The following is a 15,724-nucleotide window of genomic DNA, read 5'->3' as shown; positions in this document are numbered from 1 at the left end:
GGCTATACACTGTATGATTCCAACTATATGACTTCTAGAAAAGACAAAACTATAGAGACAATAAAAAGATCAGTGGTTGCCAGAGGTTGGATGGGGAGAGGGATGTAGGTGGAGCACAGAGTTTTACTTTTTACTTTTTTTTTTTTTTAAGAGAGCAGGGAAGGGGCAGAGGGAGCGGGAGGGAGAGAATCTCAAGCAGGCTCCACACCCAGCACTGAGCCCAATATCAGGGTTGGATCTCATGACTGTGAGATCACGACCTGAGCTGAAATCAAGGGTCAGATGCTTGACCGACTGAGCTACCCAGGTGCCCCCACAGAGGAGTGTTAGGGCATTGAAAGTACTCTGTACAATACTATAATGGTGGATACATGTCATCATAAATTTTTCCAGACCCGCAGAACGTACACCACCATGTGAACCCCATTGGACTCTGTGTGATCATGATGTGTCAATGGAGGTTCACCAACTGTAACAGAGGTGCTATTATTGTCCGTTAGGCTGATAATGGAGAAGACTGTGCATATGTAGGAGCTAGGAATATATGGGGAATCTCTGTACCTTCCTCTTAATTTTGCTGTGAATCTAAAACTTCTTTAAAAAATAAAGTCTAAAAAAATGACAATAATATCTACCTTCAAAGATCGTTATGAAAATTAGTTAATAAGTGCAAAGCAATTAGAATAATGCCTGGCAGATTTTGCCTGGCATCTAGTTGGTAGAAGCCAGTGATGCTGCTGCACATCAAATAATTATTTGGTCCAAAATGTAAATAGTGTTCAGGTTTAAAAAACCTGCTTTAATGCTTCTGAGATACCTTGATGTGGATGGTCTGACTAGGGAATGAGGGTAGCTAAAGAAGAGAGAAGACTTAGACCTGTGTTCTTCAACGATTGAAATGAAGATTCCTAAGAAAGACATAATGACTGAGGAGTGGCCAGTGAAGTATAAGAGAGAAAGAATACCAGAAGAATATGATTGTACAGAAGACAGAATTGTGTTTCAAGAAGGTAGAAGAAAAGTGGCCAATAATAGTAACATTTATGGGGTCAGAATATTTTCCAAAGATTAGACCATAATTCATTTACTATGCACAATAACTGTCAAGTAGGTATTTCCCATGGTGGAACTCGGGCACGGATCTACAATGTCAAATGCTGCTGAAAAGTCTGAGATTTAACTATTGCATCTGATAAAGTAGAGGCTGTTGCCCATTGTGTCAAGAGAGGTTACAGAGGAATGGAATGTGGGGATAGACATCCAATTAATGTGGTTTAAGGAAAAATAAAATGATGAGCAAATGAAGACAGAAAATACAAACAGTTCTTGGGTTTCCTTCCTTCATTCCTTCCTCCCTTCCTTCTTTCCTTCCTTCCTTCCTTCCTTCCTTCCTTCCTTCCTTCCTTCCTCTCTAGTAAAGAAACAGCTAGAGAACAACATGGGTCTAAGAAGGATTTTTTTATTACTTATTTTTTAAACATTTATTTTTTTTAAAGTTTATTTTTGATTGAGAGAGAGAGAGAGAGAGAGAGAGAGAGAGAGTATGAGCCAGGAGAGGGGCAGAAAGAGAGAATCCAGCACGGAGACTTACACAGGGCTCAATCCCAGGAACTGTGAGCTCATGACTGGAGCCTAAATCAAGAGTCAGACGCTTAACTGGCTGAGCCACTCAGACGCCCCTTTCCTTTTTTATTTTTAAGGTGATAGTTATTTCAACAGTTTGTTTTGTTTTGCAAATGGAAATAGTTCAATACAGATCAAGTGACTGACTAGGTAACTGGAGAAGCAAAGTGCTTGGAAAGAAGATGCTATCCAGTGGGTTGGCCTTAAGAGGGGATCATTGGCAATTCATTCTTGTAATAGGAGGGATGGGTAGGGAGGGTAGAGGTAGGGAGGAGTGTTGGTTTGAGGAGAGAGAAAATAGTCTGAAATTGTTAGGTGAGAGAAATAACTAGGGGCTGAGGTCTTACCTGACATTTGTGGTTGTAAATTTAAAGAGTGGTGAGAAAGTTATTACAGGGAGAAGGGAGAGTGAAGAAGAAGGAGAGTGGGAGAGGGAGCATAAACTCATGCTTATGTGGTCACGAGCTTTTTGGAGCTAGGTTTTTTTGTTAAAGGAGAGGGAAAATGTTCTCCAACTTGCAAGGGGTCATGGAAAATGTATCCCATCCTCAAGTCTGGTGACCCATAAATAGAGGAAAAAAACCCATCCCCTTCTAGGGAGCCTTCTTGGCTGTTAGGGAAACAGTCCTCAGAGGAAAACCATGTTCCAGTTAAAGCAGGAAGATGAAGATATTCAGAGAAAAAAATGAAAGATTGAGGATTTTGCTGATGACTTGGGAGTGAGATTCCAAGCACTCAACAGAAGGCTTTGGAGCAACTGAGAGGGCTGCGGGGAATTGGGTTAGACTCAGGAATTTACAGAGCTATACGGGGATTAGAGTGTGGATGATTAGAATTTTGGTGGCAACTAAAGTAAGTAGGGATTAGTCTTGATGGTATTTTATTTTTATTTCTTTGGATAGTTTGAAATTTTTTGTTTAAAGTATAATTTAGATACAGTAATGCTGAGCCTTTTAGTGCACAGTTTACCAGGTTTTGGTAAATACAGTTGTGTAGCCACCACCTCAATAGTTTCAACATTCCAAAAATTTCCCTGTGTCTCTGTGCAGTTAACCCCTCACCCCTCCACACTCTTGGCAACCACTGATATATATTCTATAGTTCATTCCTTGTATTGGTGAGTATATTCTATTATGTGAGTGTACCATTGTTTACCTATCACTAGTTGGACATTTGGATTGTTTCCAGTTTTTACTAATTACAAATAAAGCCCCTATAAACACTTGCATATAGTTTTTTCGTGTGAATGCAAATTTTCACTTCATTTGGATGGTTAGGAGTAGGATTGCTTTTCTAAAGTAAGCATATGGCTTTTTTTCTTTTTTTTAATGTTTATTTTTGAGAGAGAGAGAGAGAGAGCGAGCACGCACACAAGTGGGGGAGGGTCAGAGAGCGATAGGGAGAGACAGAATCCAAAGCAGGCTCCAGGCTCTGAGCTGTCAACGCAGAGATGGATGTGGGGCTCCGACCCATGAACCTTGAGATCATGACCTGAACCCAAGTTGGAGGCTTAACCAACTGGGCCACCCAGGTGTCTTTTTCTTTTTATTTTTTTTTAATTTTTTTTTTTTAACGTTTTATTTATTTTTTTGGGACAGAGAGAGACAGAGCATGAACGGGGGAGGGGCAGAGAGGGAGACAGACACAGAATCGGAAACAGGCTCCAGGCTCTGAGCCATCAGCCCAGAGCCTGACGCGGGGCTCGAACTCACGGACCGCGAGATGGTGACCTGGCTGAAGTCGGACGCTTAACCGACTGCGCCACCCAGGCGCCCCCCCAGGTGTCTTTTTCTTGTTTTTTCTTGTTTTTTGTTTGTTTGGTGTTGTTTTTAAGATTTTATTTATTTGAGAGAGAGAGTGAAGGGAAGGGATGGGGGGGAGAGAGAGAGAGAAAGAGGGAGGGAGAGAGAGAGAGAGGAGAGGGGGAGAGAGAGAGAGAGAGAGAGAGAGAGAGAGAGAGAGAGAGAGAGAGAGAGAGAGAGAATCTTAAGCCGGCTCCATGCCTGCTAGAACTCACCACCCTGCTATCATGGGGATCATGACCTGGGCTGAAATCACCGCTTCAGGGACTGGGCCAATCAGGCAACCCTAAAGGAAGCATATGTTTAGTTTCATGAGAAACTACTGAAATGTTTTTCAGAGTGTGAATTCATTTCTTTTTAACACTCACTGAAGAGTACCTGCCCATGTGCCAGGAGAGGTACTGGGCAGAATCGAGTAGTTTGGCACACGCTGTATGGCTCACAAATCTTAAAATATTTGCAGTCTGGCCCCTTATAGAAAATGTTGACCCTTTTCACAGAATGTGGTCCGTAAGAGTTCAGAATTTCATAAGCAATTTCATGGAGTTGTGAATAATCAATAGCACAATTATTTTATAGTCTCAGTAAATATAATAAAAAGCTTGCTGTCGAAACGGCTGAAATAAATGTGTTTTTACGTGTTTCAATTAGTGGGAAACATCCTCAAGGCTATGCATAAAATCTGCAAATTTTCATTTTTTCATAGTCACTGAAAATTGAGCAGGATATTTAAAATATGGATGTTCCCCAATCACTGTGTTTTCACACACTGCTGCACACATCGCACAAATTTTCACCCGACGCAGTCCAACACTCGGCTAACTAACTTAGGTCAGGAAACCGCATTTCCGCCAGCCTAGGAGGTTGATTGAACCCGCAGCTCTAGTAACGTCGCGCTCCGGCGCACGCTGGCTACCGTGCCGGTTAGCGCCGATACTGCGCAGGCGCGTCAGCTCCGGCGCCGGCCTTTGCGGTGGGGCGGGACTTACGGCCGGCGTCTCTTCTTGTAGCTGCGGCTTGTGGCAGCGCCATTTTGAACGTGCAGCCACCTCGGGCGTGAGTCCTTCGGGGTAGGGCAGCCGGCGTGGCGACCTAGGTGTCTTCTCTGACTTTGTCCTTCCATATTCCGTTTCTGTAGGTATATATAGTGATACAGCTATAGATCTAGAATTCTATCCGGTATAAGTGAACTCACTAAGATGATGTTAAGAGGAAACCTGAAGCAAGTACGCATTGAGAAAAACCCGGCCCGCCTTCGCGCTCTGGAGTCTGCGGCAGGCGAGAGCGAGCCGACGGCCGCCATGGCGCTCGCGCTGGCTGGGGAGCCGGCGCCACCTGCCCCGGTGCCCCCGGAGGACCACCCCGACGAGGAGATGGGCTTCACCATCGACATCAAGAGCTTCCTCAAGCCGGGCGAGAAAACGTACACGCAGCGCTGCCGCCTCTTCGTGGGGAACTTGCCCACGGACATCACGGAGGAGGACTTCAAGCGGCTCTTCGAGCGCTACGGCGAGCCCAGCGAGGTCTTCATCAATCGGGACCGTGGCTTCGGCTTCATCCGTTTGGTGAGTGTCGGGCCCCGGCCGCAGCGTTGTCAGGGGAAGGGGGCGTGAAGGGAGCGGGGCGCCGCAGGCAGCCTCCACGCCGGCCGCCCCGGCGAAAGCCCTGGGCACAGCCGCGGCCCTTTCTGTGGCCTGTGAGCATCGCGGCGCCTGCCGTCCCGGTCTTCCCCCGGCGCGGCGTGGTAGCCCCGTATTTCCGACGAGCGGGCCCCGGCTCCCCGGCCCTCCGCGGTGGCCGTCGCCAACGTTTCGGCTGGGCGCGCTCCGGGGGCTGCGGCTCCCCCGCCTAGGGGTTCCCGTCGCCTGCTTCCCACCGGGGGCCGGGGAGGGGGCCGCCGTGTTTTGGGGCGAGACTTCTCCCGGCGAAACTGTGTCGTCAGGGCCTTAGATACGAATTTGGAAGGGAAGCTCCGGTCTCACCAGAAATTTCGTGGGGCATGGAAGAGCAGCCAGCGGACTCGCTTCTTAAAAACGTTTTCCGAACGATCTCCCTGGTTTCAGCCAGACTTGGAAGCGTTTAAAGGTAAACCGTGTCGTTTCTCACCCCGCCTCAGCGCAGCACATCTTAAACCTCCTAGTTCTGAAACGCTGCAGTATCTGGACGGCGTTGGATTATTGGATAGCTAATGTAATATGCGTCCTCTCCCAAACATTCTGGAAGTTTCTATGTTGTTTTTGGGGGGGGGGGATGAATTATATATATAAAATCATATATAAATATATTTTATATTTTATGGGCATGTTTTGTTGCTGGAAGAGTACACATTTTACCTTTTTTTTAGTCCAGATCTTAAAAAGTTTTCCAATATCATGCAAAAATTGTGCCTCCCTTACATCGAACAAAAAAATTCATCAAACAGCGAGGGTATACTCTTCTTAACAGGGCAAATATCTACTCTCTTCAGTTTTCCTGAGTGCTTTGTGGTGAATCAGTGTCACTTACATAGCTTCATTGTAATTCATATCTAGATGCTAGGTTTTTTCCCCAAGAAAATAACTTTGTTGGAGACATTTTTACACAAGTACTTTTTCTGCATGTGTTGCCTTTCTAGTTTGACCCTCAAATTTTATGTGCTTTGCAGTTTGTGGAAGCTTCTTTTTGGAACTTTAACTTTCAAAATTGCATTCTCTTCATGATTGACCCAGGCAAAATTTTAATATGTAGACAGAATTGATTGTAATTTTGTGACATTGTATTTTTTTTAGGGAGAACATTTGAACATCTAAAATCTTAAATGGCTTCAAGAGAAGGGTAAATCTTCATAGAATATTAATGAGACCTGAAAATGTCCTTGAAATTCAAGTTAAATAATCAGTGCGTTTTAAACATAAAATTATAAATCATTACCTTTAGGACAGTAGGGAAACAGCCTGTCATTTGGTAAAGTTATTTTTAATATAAATCCAAAAGTTATTTTAAAGGAAGTGAGGTTAGGCAACTTTTAGTAAACTTTCCAAAAGGATGTTATTTCACATTTTCCTAGTCTTTAGCTTCTGGCACCATGTTGGTCTGTTCTGAAGTTTACATTCGGGAGGAAGAATGGTAGGACTCCATTTCCCTTTGTTTTGGGAGCCTTGCACTTAAAAATAAGCCAATAGTAAATATCTTAACATGGAAAAATCTTATTCCTTTCTGTCTTTAAAGCTACTAAGAATCCTTTTTCCTTTAGTGTATTATTAGCCCTGCCAATAGAACTTTCTGTAGTGATGGAAAATGCTATGTATATGTGCTGTCTGGTGTAGTAGCTACTAGCCATATGTGACTCTTGAGCACTTGAAATGTAGCACTTGTGCCTGAGGATTTGAACTTTAAATTTTACTTACTTTTAAATTTAAATAGCCACCTGTGGTTAGTGGCTACTGTGTTGGACAGCACAACTCATTGCTATTAGTTTCTTTTTTTTTATTTATTTAAAAAAAATTTTTTTTTTTCAACGTTTATTTTTTTGGGGACAGAGAGAGACAGAGCATGAACGGGGGAGGGGCTGAGAGAGAGGGAGACACAGAATCGGAAACAGGCTCCAGGCTCTGAGCCATCAGCCCAGAGCCCGACGCGGGGCTCGAACTCACGGACCGCGAGATCGTGACCTGGCTGAAGTCGGACGCTTAACCGACTGCGCCACCCAGGCGCCCCTTAGTTTCTTTTTAAAAAAAAAATTTTTTTTTAATGTTGATTTATTTTTGAGACAGAGAGAGACAAAGCATGAATGGGGAGGGGCAGAGGGAGAGGGAGACACAGAATCGGAAGCAGGCTCCAGGCTCTGAGCCATCAGCCCAGAGCCTGACGCGGGGCTCGAACTCACGGACGGTGAGATCGTGACCTGAGCCGAAGTTGGACGCTCAACCGACTGAGCCACCCAGGCGCCCCTAGTTTCTTTTTAAAAAAAAGTCTTAATGGGATTATGAAATGGGGAGGTGAGAGGGGCTGCTGTTGTCTGCTCCTTTGGGATATGCTCCTCTAAACCTGTCATGTTATTTTTTGGTGTAGGAATGTTAAAAATTTGCCAGTAGGAAATTAGAATTTAGCTTAAAAGATTTGACTTTATGGATAACTTTACTGTTTAATCTGAGCTCTGTGATAAACAGGTAAATTTAAAAGCTTTAAATATTTCTGAGTTATGTATCTTTCTGCTTAGGAAAACAACATCGTGTATACCTTATCTGAACGTAAGTAATGATATAGTGGCTGTAGCGTGTAGTGGTGGTGTAGTGGCTCTAAATAGTGGCGTAATTTTATCTGATATATATTTTTAGATTATATTTTCATTTAAAAAACAATTAAAAATTTTTAATGTTTATTTTTGAGAGAGAGAGAATGGGGGAGGGGCAGAGAGAGAGGGAGACACAGAATCCAAAGCAGGCTCCAGGCTCTGAGCTGTCAGCACAGAGCCCGATGCGGGGCTTGAATCCACAAACTGTAAGATCATGACCTGAGCTGGAGTCGAACACTTAACCAACTGAGTCACCCAGGTACCCCGAAACAATTTTTTTAATGTTTATTTTTTGAGAGAGAGAGAGAGAGAGAGAGAGACAGAGCCCGAGAGGGGGAGGGGCAGAGAGAGAGGGAGGACACAGAATCTGAAGCAGGCTCCAGGCTCTGAGCCATCAGCACAGAGCCCCATGTGGGTCTGGAGCTCAAGAACCTAGAGATCATGACCTGAGCTGAAATTGGAGGCTTAACTGACTGAGCCACCCAGATGCCCCTGGAAATACTAAATGCAAATAAATTGTCTTACACTGGTAGTTGTCGTTTTCCAGTTAATTGGTAAGGTGAGACAACATTTTTGAGCTGTTATAGGGTCAGCATTGCTAATATGTAATGGTTGGGAAAAAGAATTTAAGTGGCATTTCCTCATAAGATCATAAAGCCGTATTATGATGTGAGCCTGTGGTACTTTAGGGTTGAAATAGACTGTTTATTTTGGATACATTTTGTGGAATTTTAGACCTAAAAGCTTCTTTTTAGGTTTTGGCTTGTTACTGCCAATTTAGATTGGATAAATTAACTGAAAAGTTGTAGTGCATTTTTTTAAAAAAAGATTATTTATATGTATTGATATAACCTTTTAAAAAACGATTATATGTATATATGTAAGTAATCTCTATACTCAGAGTGGGGCTTGAACTCACGAACTCCAGAGCCGCTCACTACTCAGACTGAGCCAGCTAGGTGCCCCTGTGGTGCATTTTACAGCTAGTTTAATGTTGTTAAAACTGGTATTAGTTTGATCTGAACTCAGTTTCTGCTTTTATCTTTTTCTTCCCCCTACTTTTAACTTTAGTAAACCAGACTTCTGGAGCGGTGATTTATAGACGTGTGTTCCCTGTCCAACAGATTCAGGTATCCTCCCAGTGTAAGCAGAAGGCCACTTATATTCCCTACTATTCATGCTAGCAGTGCTGACTACCCCATCTAAAAATTGTCTCACCTCATCAGTTAACTGGGAATTTGTTGGAAATGCAAATTCTAAGGCCCACCCAGGATCTACTGAATCAGAAATTGTGGGTTGGTGCCCTCAGTCTTGGGTTTTAGCTAGCCCTCCATGTTATTCTTATGTTTGCTAAGGTTTGAGAACCACTGTTGTAATTAAAGAGTTAAAAATCAACTGAATTTAATATAGTCATCGCGGATTAAACCCTTTCCCCTCGTGCTTTTTGTTTTTAAGTATGAAATGCTGTGTGTTTCTTATGGAATGTTAAACATTCAGAAGATGTTGCACAATCTCCTTAGTAGGCCTGTCTAGCATATAATTTCAAATGCTCTTTTAGTTCAGGGAAGTTTTCTTACTACAGTTTTAATTTTAGTGAAAGATTGTCCCCTAACGCATTAAATGTAATCACTGTTAATCTTTCATTTTTCCATAAAAAATCAAACCATACTATATACTCTGTTGTGTTTTGAGGTTTTCATTTAATATATCTGGTATCTTTTATGTCATGAGATTGATTTTTAATGACCATATTGTATTTCACAGTATGAATGGACTGCCATTTACCCGATCAACTTTCTGTTGATTGACTTGAAGGCTGTTTCCAATTTATCTCAGTGGATTAGTACTATTACAGTGGGAACTTTTAACTATTAGTTGAACAATGAGAAAAATATCAGGTGCTTTGGAATGAGCCTTTGGAAAGGATCCAATGTACATCATTTGACCCTATTACAAGCAATCTGTAACTTGGGATAGTCACCTAGTTTCTTGATACTTTTTGTATTATTTTTAGTTAAGAACCTGTACTTGTACTTTTTATACAGAGTAATGCTGGGACACTAGCTGAAAGGAGGGATTTATGATGTATTTGGTAGAGATTAGGAATTTTGTGTAGATCTTTGGCAAGTTATTTCTTTTGTTTGTTTTTACTAAATATAATTTATTGTCAAATTGGTTTCCATACAACACCCAGTGCTCATCCTCACAAGTGCCCTCCTCAGTGCCCATCACCCACTTTCCCCTTTCCTTCATCCCCCATCAACCCTCAGTTTGTTCTCAGTATTTAATAGTCTCTTATGGTTTGCCTCCCTCCCTCTCTGTGACTTTTTTTTCCCCCCTTCCCCTCCCCATGGTCTTATAAGTTTCTCAGGAACCACATAAGAGTGAAAACATATGGTATATGTCTGTCTCTGACCAACTGATTTCACTTAGCATAATACCCTCCAGTTCCATCCACATTGCTGCAATTGGCCAGATTTTTTGGCAAGTTGTTTCAACCTCTCTAGGCCTGTTTACCTATAAGTGAAGTGGGGATAGTAATAACCCACTTTATAAGATTGTTGATGAGACCAGTAGAAGATAATGCATACATAGTTGTGAATATACATAAAATAATGAAGAGCTGGAATATACTACCTGCTTAGTAAAAGTTACCTCGGTATCATTATTCTGAGTCATGAAGTAGACAAATATTTGGTTTCATTTCAAACACATAATTTTAATTGATTTTACAGATACTTTAGTACAGATTTACAGCAGTGGTTTTTGAGCACATGCATGCCAGTGGGGGAGGGGCCTACTGAAAGGGAGAGAATCCCAAGGAGGCTCTTTGTCCTTCCATCTCACAAACCTTACAAACAGTGAGATCATGACCTGAGTTGAAACCAAGAGTTAAGCGGAGGCTTAACTGATTGAGCCACCCAGGCATTGCAACCCCCCCTTTTTTTTAGTAGGCTCTGTACCCAGCATGGAGCCCAGTGCAGGGCTTGAATTTACCACCCTGAGATGAAGACCTGAAGCTTAATCAGCTGAGCTACCTGGGTGCCCCAACAGCAGTGGTTCTTACATGGAGTGGTTCTGCTTCCCAGGGGACATTTGACGATGTCTGGAGACATCTTTCATTGTCAGAAGTGGGGGTTGTTTCTATTGGCTTATTAAGTCTCCTGTAATGCACAGACCCCCCTCCCCCCCCCCCCCCCCCGCCAAGAATTATCTTGCCCATAATGTCAATAGTGCTAAAGTTGAGAAACTCCGGTGCGGAATTATTTAAAACCATGAAGAGTATAAACTTTGAAGAAGGATCATGGCATTGAAAATTCCTGATAGCATAAACATTTCATTTGGCTCAAAAGTATTAAAAATTGAATTCATTGCCAACTGTAAAAAAAATTACTTGATTTAACATAAAAATTGGGGATTTTCTGCTTCCTCTGTGGAAAAACAAAATATATGACATTGTGATTATACTTGACTGAATCTGAAGAGGAGACATCCTCTGGAAGCACTTTTCACTTTTAGAAAGTCCTCACCAAGTTCTCTTTATCCTTCTACCCCTAACATTTTATTATGAAAAATTTCAGATACATAGAAATGAACATCCATAGATCCACCATCTAGATTCATACTTAAGTTTTCTTATAATATGTTTTTCACATATCTATTCATCTTTTCATCCATCAGTTCTTGACTCTTAAACACTCCAGCATGCTTATTATTAAAAATTTTTTTTTTTTGGGGGGTGGGAGGGAGGAGAGGGTGGGTGATGGGTATTGAGGAGGGCACCTTTTGGGATGAGCACTGGGTGTTGTATGGAAACCAATTTGACAATAAATTTCATATATAAATTAAAAAAAAAAATTTTTTTTTATGTTTATTCATTTTTGAAAGGCAGAGCACAAGCAGGGGTGGGGCGGAGAGAGACAGGGCGGGGGACACAGAATCTGAAGCAGGCTCCAGGCTCTGAGCCATCAGCCATCAGCCCAGAGCCCGACGCGGGGCTCGAACTCACGGACCGCGAGATCATGACCTGAGCTGAAGTCGGATGCTCAACCGACTGAGCCACCCAAGGCGCCCATCCAGCATGCTTACTAGTAACTAGAGTCCAATATTATTTTTGAGGTATTTGACCTCTGCATACAGCAAAATGAACAAATTTTCAGTGTACAATTTGGTGATTTTAGATAAATAACATTTGTTTAATTCAAACTATCAGGATAGAGAACGTTATCATCTCTTGAAATTTCCTCCTGTCCCTTCCCATTCCCAATTAAACTTAACAGCATTATTATTATTATTTTTAATATTTGTTTATTTTTGAGAGAGTGAGCAGAGAAAGGGCAGAGAGAGGGGGAGACAGAGGATCTGAAGCACGCTCTGCACTGTCAGCACAAAGCCCGACGTGGGGCTCCAACTCACAAACTGTGATATTGTGAACTGAGCTTCAGAAGTCAGGTTCTTAACTGACTGAGCTACCCAGGCACTCCATACCTAACAGCATTTTAATTCAAGACTTCATTCTTAAAATCTACCTCTTTTTTTTTTTTTTAAATTTTTTTTTTCAACATTTATTTATTTTTGGGACAGAGAGAGACAGAGCATGAACGGGGGAGGGGCAGAGAGAGAGGGAGACACAGAATCGGAAACGGGCTCCAGGCTCTGAGCCATCAGCCCAGAGCCTGACGCGGGGCTCGAACTCACGGACCGCGAGATCGTGACCTGGCTGAAGTCGGACGCTCAACCGACTGCGCCACCCAGGCGCCCCCTTAAAATCTACCTCTTAAGAGTTGTTGGGTCATATGACAGATTAGGTGCAAAGTGCCTATCCCCTGTTAGATATTTATTAAATGTTTGCTGGTATTACTATGTTAAGAGTAATTTTAATTAAAAATTTCTAAGAGTAATTTTTTAAAAATAGCCATTTTGAGGGGCACCTGGGTGGCTCAGTCAGTTGAACATCCGACTTCGGCTCAGGTCATGATCTCACAATCCATGCATTCGAGCCCTGCGTCAGGCTCTGTGCTGACAGCTCGGAGCCTGGAGCCTGCTTCAGATTCTGTGTCTCCCTGTCTCTCTGCCCCTCCCCTGCTCATGCTCTGTCTCTCTTTGTCTCAAAAATAAATAAAAACATTTTTAAAAAGTAGCCATTTTGAGTATCTGTAAAAAGGTTAGATTTGTTGGGGCACCCCGAGGCTCAGTTAGTTAAGCATCTGACTTCGGCTCAGTCATGATCTCACAGTTGCTGAGTTTGAGCCCTGTGTCGGGCTCTCTGCTGTCAGCACAGAGCTTGCTTTGGATCCTTTGTCCTCTCTCTGCCCCTCTTCTGCTCGTGCTCTTTCTCTTTCTCTCAAAAATAAATACACATTAAAAAAAAAGGTTAGACTTGTCTTTGTAAAATTAGTTCTATAGATTTTTGTGTAAGTTGTAGTAATTTAAAGTTGTTGTATTTTAGGTATTAAATAAAGATCTGTTGTGACCTTAAGACTTTTTTCATAAGACAGTATATTTTTACTCTTACTACAAATGCATATAAAACCTGTTTAAATTCTCACTGTAGAGTTCTCACAACACAAAGGAAAAGAACATACTTATTAAACTTGTTTGTTGATTATGTTTAGATATCTGTATTCTATACCAACTTTGAATTCTTCAAGAAGGAAGTTCTCTTGTGGTTTCAGCATTGAACATATTTTCTAGTTTATAAACGGGTGTGTACTTGATTTTCTGTATAATGGAGATAACTCTTACAGCCCATGAATGTATGTGTTTGCTTCTCTCAGTATAATGGAGAATTGTGTAGCCCATGAAAATATTTCAGGAGACCTGGTTAACAACATCTAATAATAGTTTTCATAGGAAATGTAAAAAATGAAAGAGGAAAGGGGATTTGTGTAGCATTGGAGAGGTGGGTTGTTTTAATAAAAGATATAAATATCAAAAAACAGTATATACTGAAAATTATTCTGTTCAGTAATAGCTTCTAGTAACCGGTGCTTGGTCTCAAAAAGTAATTATGATTTTCTTTTAATATATGTAAGAGATTTAAAAAAGATACTGCTGTGAATATTTAATAGCTGGTAATTTGTGTATGAGTAGACCATCTTTGATGACTTGGGACATTGGGGTTGGGATTTTCTAATTAAAATGTTTACAGTTACTTTTTGAACACTTAAATGCATGTGATACCAAAATTGAAAGACACAAAACAAAGTGACCCTATCAGCCATTTCCAAAAGCTACCCAGCTCTTCTCCCTAGAAACCACTATTTAAAAGTATTTGTGTTTATTACTATCATCTTTAAAAAGTGATTTTTCCTCCTAAAAAGGAATCCAGAACACTGGCTGAAATTGCAAAAGCAGAGCTGGATGGCACCATTTTGAAGAGCAGACCTCTCCGAATTCGTTTTGCTACACATGGAGCAGCCCTAACTGTCAAGAACCTCTCGCCGGTTGTTTCCAATGAGCTTCTAGAGCAAGCATTTTCCCAGTTTGGTCCAGTAGAGAAAGCCGTTGTGGTTGTGGATGATCGTGGTAGAGCTACAGGAAAAGGTTTTGTAGAATTTGCAGCAAAACCTCCTGCACGAAAGGCTCTGGAAAGATGTGGTGATGGGGCATTCTTGCTAACAACGTAAGTTTTAAACATCTCATCATCCTGTGCAGTTACATATGGGCTTCTCTCTCTGTGCTGAACTTCTGTCTTTCTTTATACAGTTCATACTGTCTTGTCATATGGTAAGTAGGTGTTGAATAAGTATATAGTGAATATAAACAGGAATTTTTGTGTGATTCCAAGAGTCATACTTCAGACTTCAGTGTATTGATTCATACTTGAATCTTAGAAATGATTTGTATTACGATTTTTATTCAGTTTACTGAATGTTATATGCAAAGTAAAATTTTATATTTAAATAACAAATGGATGAATTACATTTTACTCAGGTTTTTTTTAAGGCATAATTTGCATGAATTAAAATGTTCCCAATTTTAAACATAGAACTCAAGGAGTTTTAACAGATGTATGTAACCTAACACCACAATCAAGATCTAGAACATTTTTGTCATCCTGACGAGTTCCTTTATGCCCTTTTGCAGTTTCTCTCTACCCCTTAACCCTGTCCTAGATAGCTATTGGTCTTTCTGCTCTTATAAATTAGTTTGTCTTTTGTCTTTTCTGGTTATTTCATATAAGTGAAATAATTTGTACTCTTTTGTGTCTCATATCTTTTGCTTAGCATAATGTTAATGAGATTCCATCCATATTATTGTATTAGTATTTTGCTCACTTTTATGGCAGAGTTTTATTCCACCATATGGACATAATTACAGTTTGCCCAGTGACCTAAGGGTGGGTGAATGTTCGAGATGCTCTCAACTATTAGCCATTGTGAATAAAGCTACTATGAACATTTCTGTACAGGCTTCTTGTGAACATTATACTTACATGTGGCTTGGGTAATTAGGGATAAATGGCTGAATTTTCAACTTCATAAGAAACTGCCAAATTGTTTTTCAAAATGGTTGTATCATTTTACATTCCTACAAGCAATGAGTGAGAGAGTTCTAGTTGCTCCATACTTTCACCAACACTTGATAGTTTTAGTCTTTTGGATAGTCTAGTATAGGAGTGTCTCCTGGTGAGTTTAAATTTTATTTTCCAAACAACTAGTGATTAGCATCTTTTCATTTGCTTTTTGTCTATTTTTACATCTTTTGTGAAGTATCTTCAAATTTTTTGCCTATTTTTTAAATTTAGTTTTTATTTTTTAATTTTTTTTTTTAACGTTTTATTTATTTTTGAGACAGAGCATGAATGGGTCAGGGGCAGAGAGAGAGGGAGACACAGAATCAGAAGCAGGCTCCAGGCTCTGAGCCATCAGCCATCAGCCCAGAGCCCGACGCGGGGCTCGAACTCACGGACCGCGAGATCATGACCTGAGCTGAAGTCGGAGGCTTAACCGACTGAGCCACCCAGGCGCCCCTAGTTTTTATTTTTAAAAAATATTTATTTTGGAGAGAGAGAGAGAGCACA

The 15,724-nt window shown here is 41.2% G+C and overlaps 1 protein-coding gene across 4 annotated transcripts in view; it reads left to right on the top strand.

Moving 5' to 3' along the window:
* Nucleotides 1–4,624: 4,624 nt before the first annotated feature.
* The window catches only part of PSPC1 (paraspeckle component 1), a 108,245-nt gene continuing 97,145 nt past the window's right edge, over nucleotides 4,625–15,724 (top strand). For all 4 annotated transcript variants that reach the window (XR_005782237.1, XR_005782236.1, XM_040447958.1 and 1 more), the window contains exons 1-2: nucleotides 4,625–4,990; nucleotides 14,022–14,323. Coding sequence is in view for 2 of the 4 variants with exons in the window: in XM_040447958.1 (XP_040303892.1) it covers nucleotides 4,625–4,990; nucleotides 14,022–14,323 (668 nt within the window). In the remaining 2 variants the exon portion in view is untranslated. The remainder of the gene's footprint in view (nucleotides 4,991–14,021; nucleotides 14,324–15,724) is intronic.

Source organism: Herpailurus yagouaroundi, unplaced genomic scaffold (genome assembly GCF_014898765.1).
Source record: "Herpailurus yagouaroundi ecotype Mexico unplaced genomic scaffold, PumYag 197, whole genome shotgun sequence".
Classification (NCBI taxonomy): domain Eukaryota; kingdom Metazoa; phylum Chordata; class Mammalia; order Carnivora; family Felidae; genus Herpailurus; species Herpailurus yagouaroundi.
The sequence above is the reverse complement of the archived record's forward strand: the minus strand, read 5'-3'. Positions and strand labels throughout refer to the sequence as shown.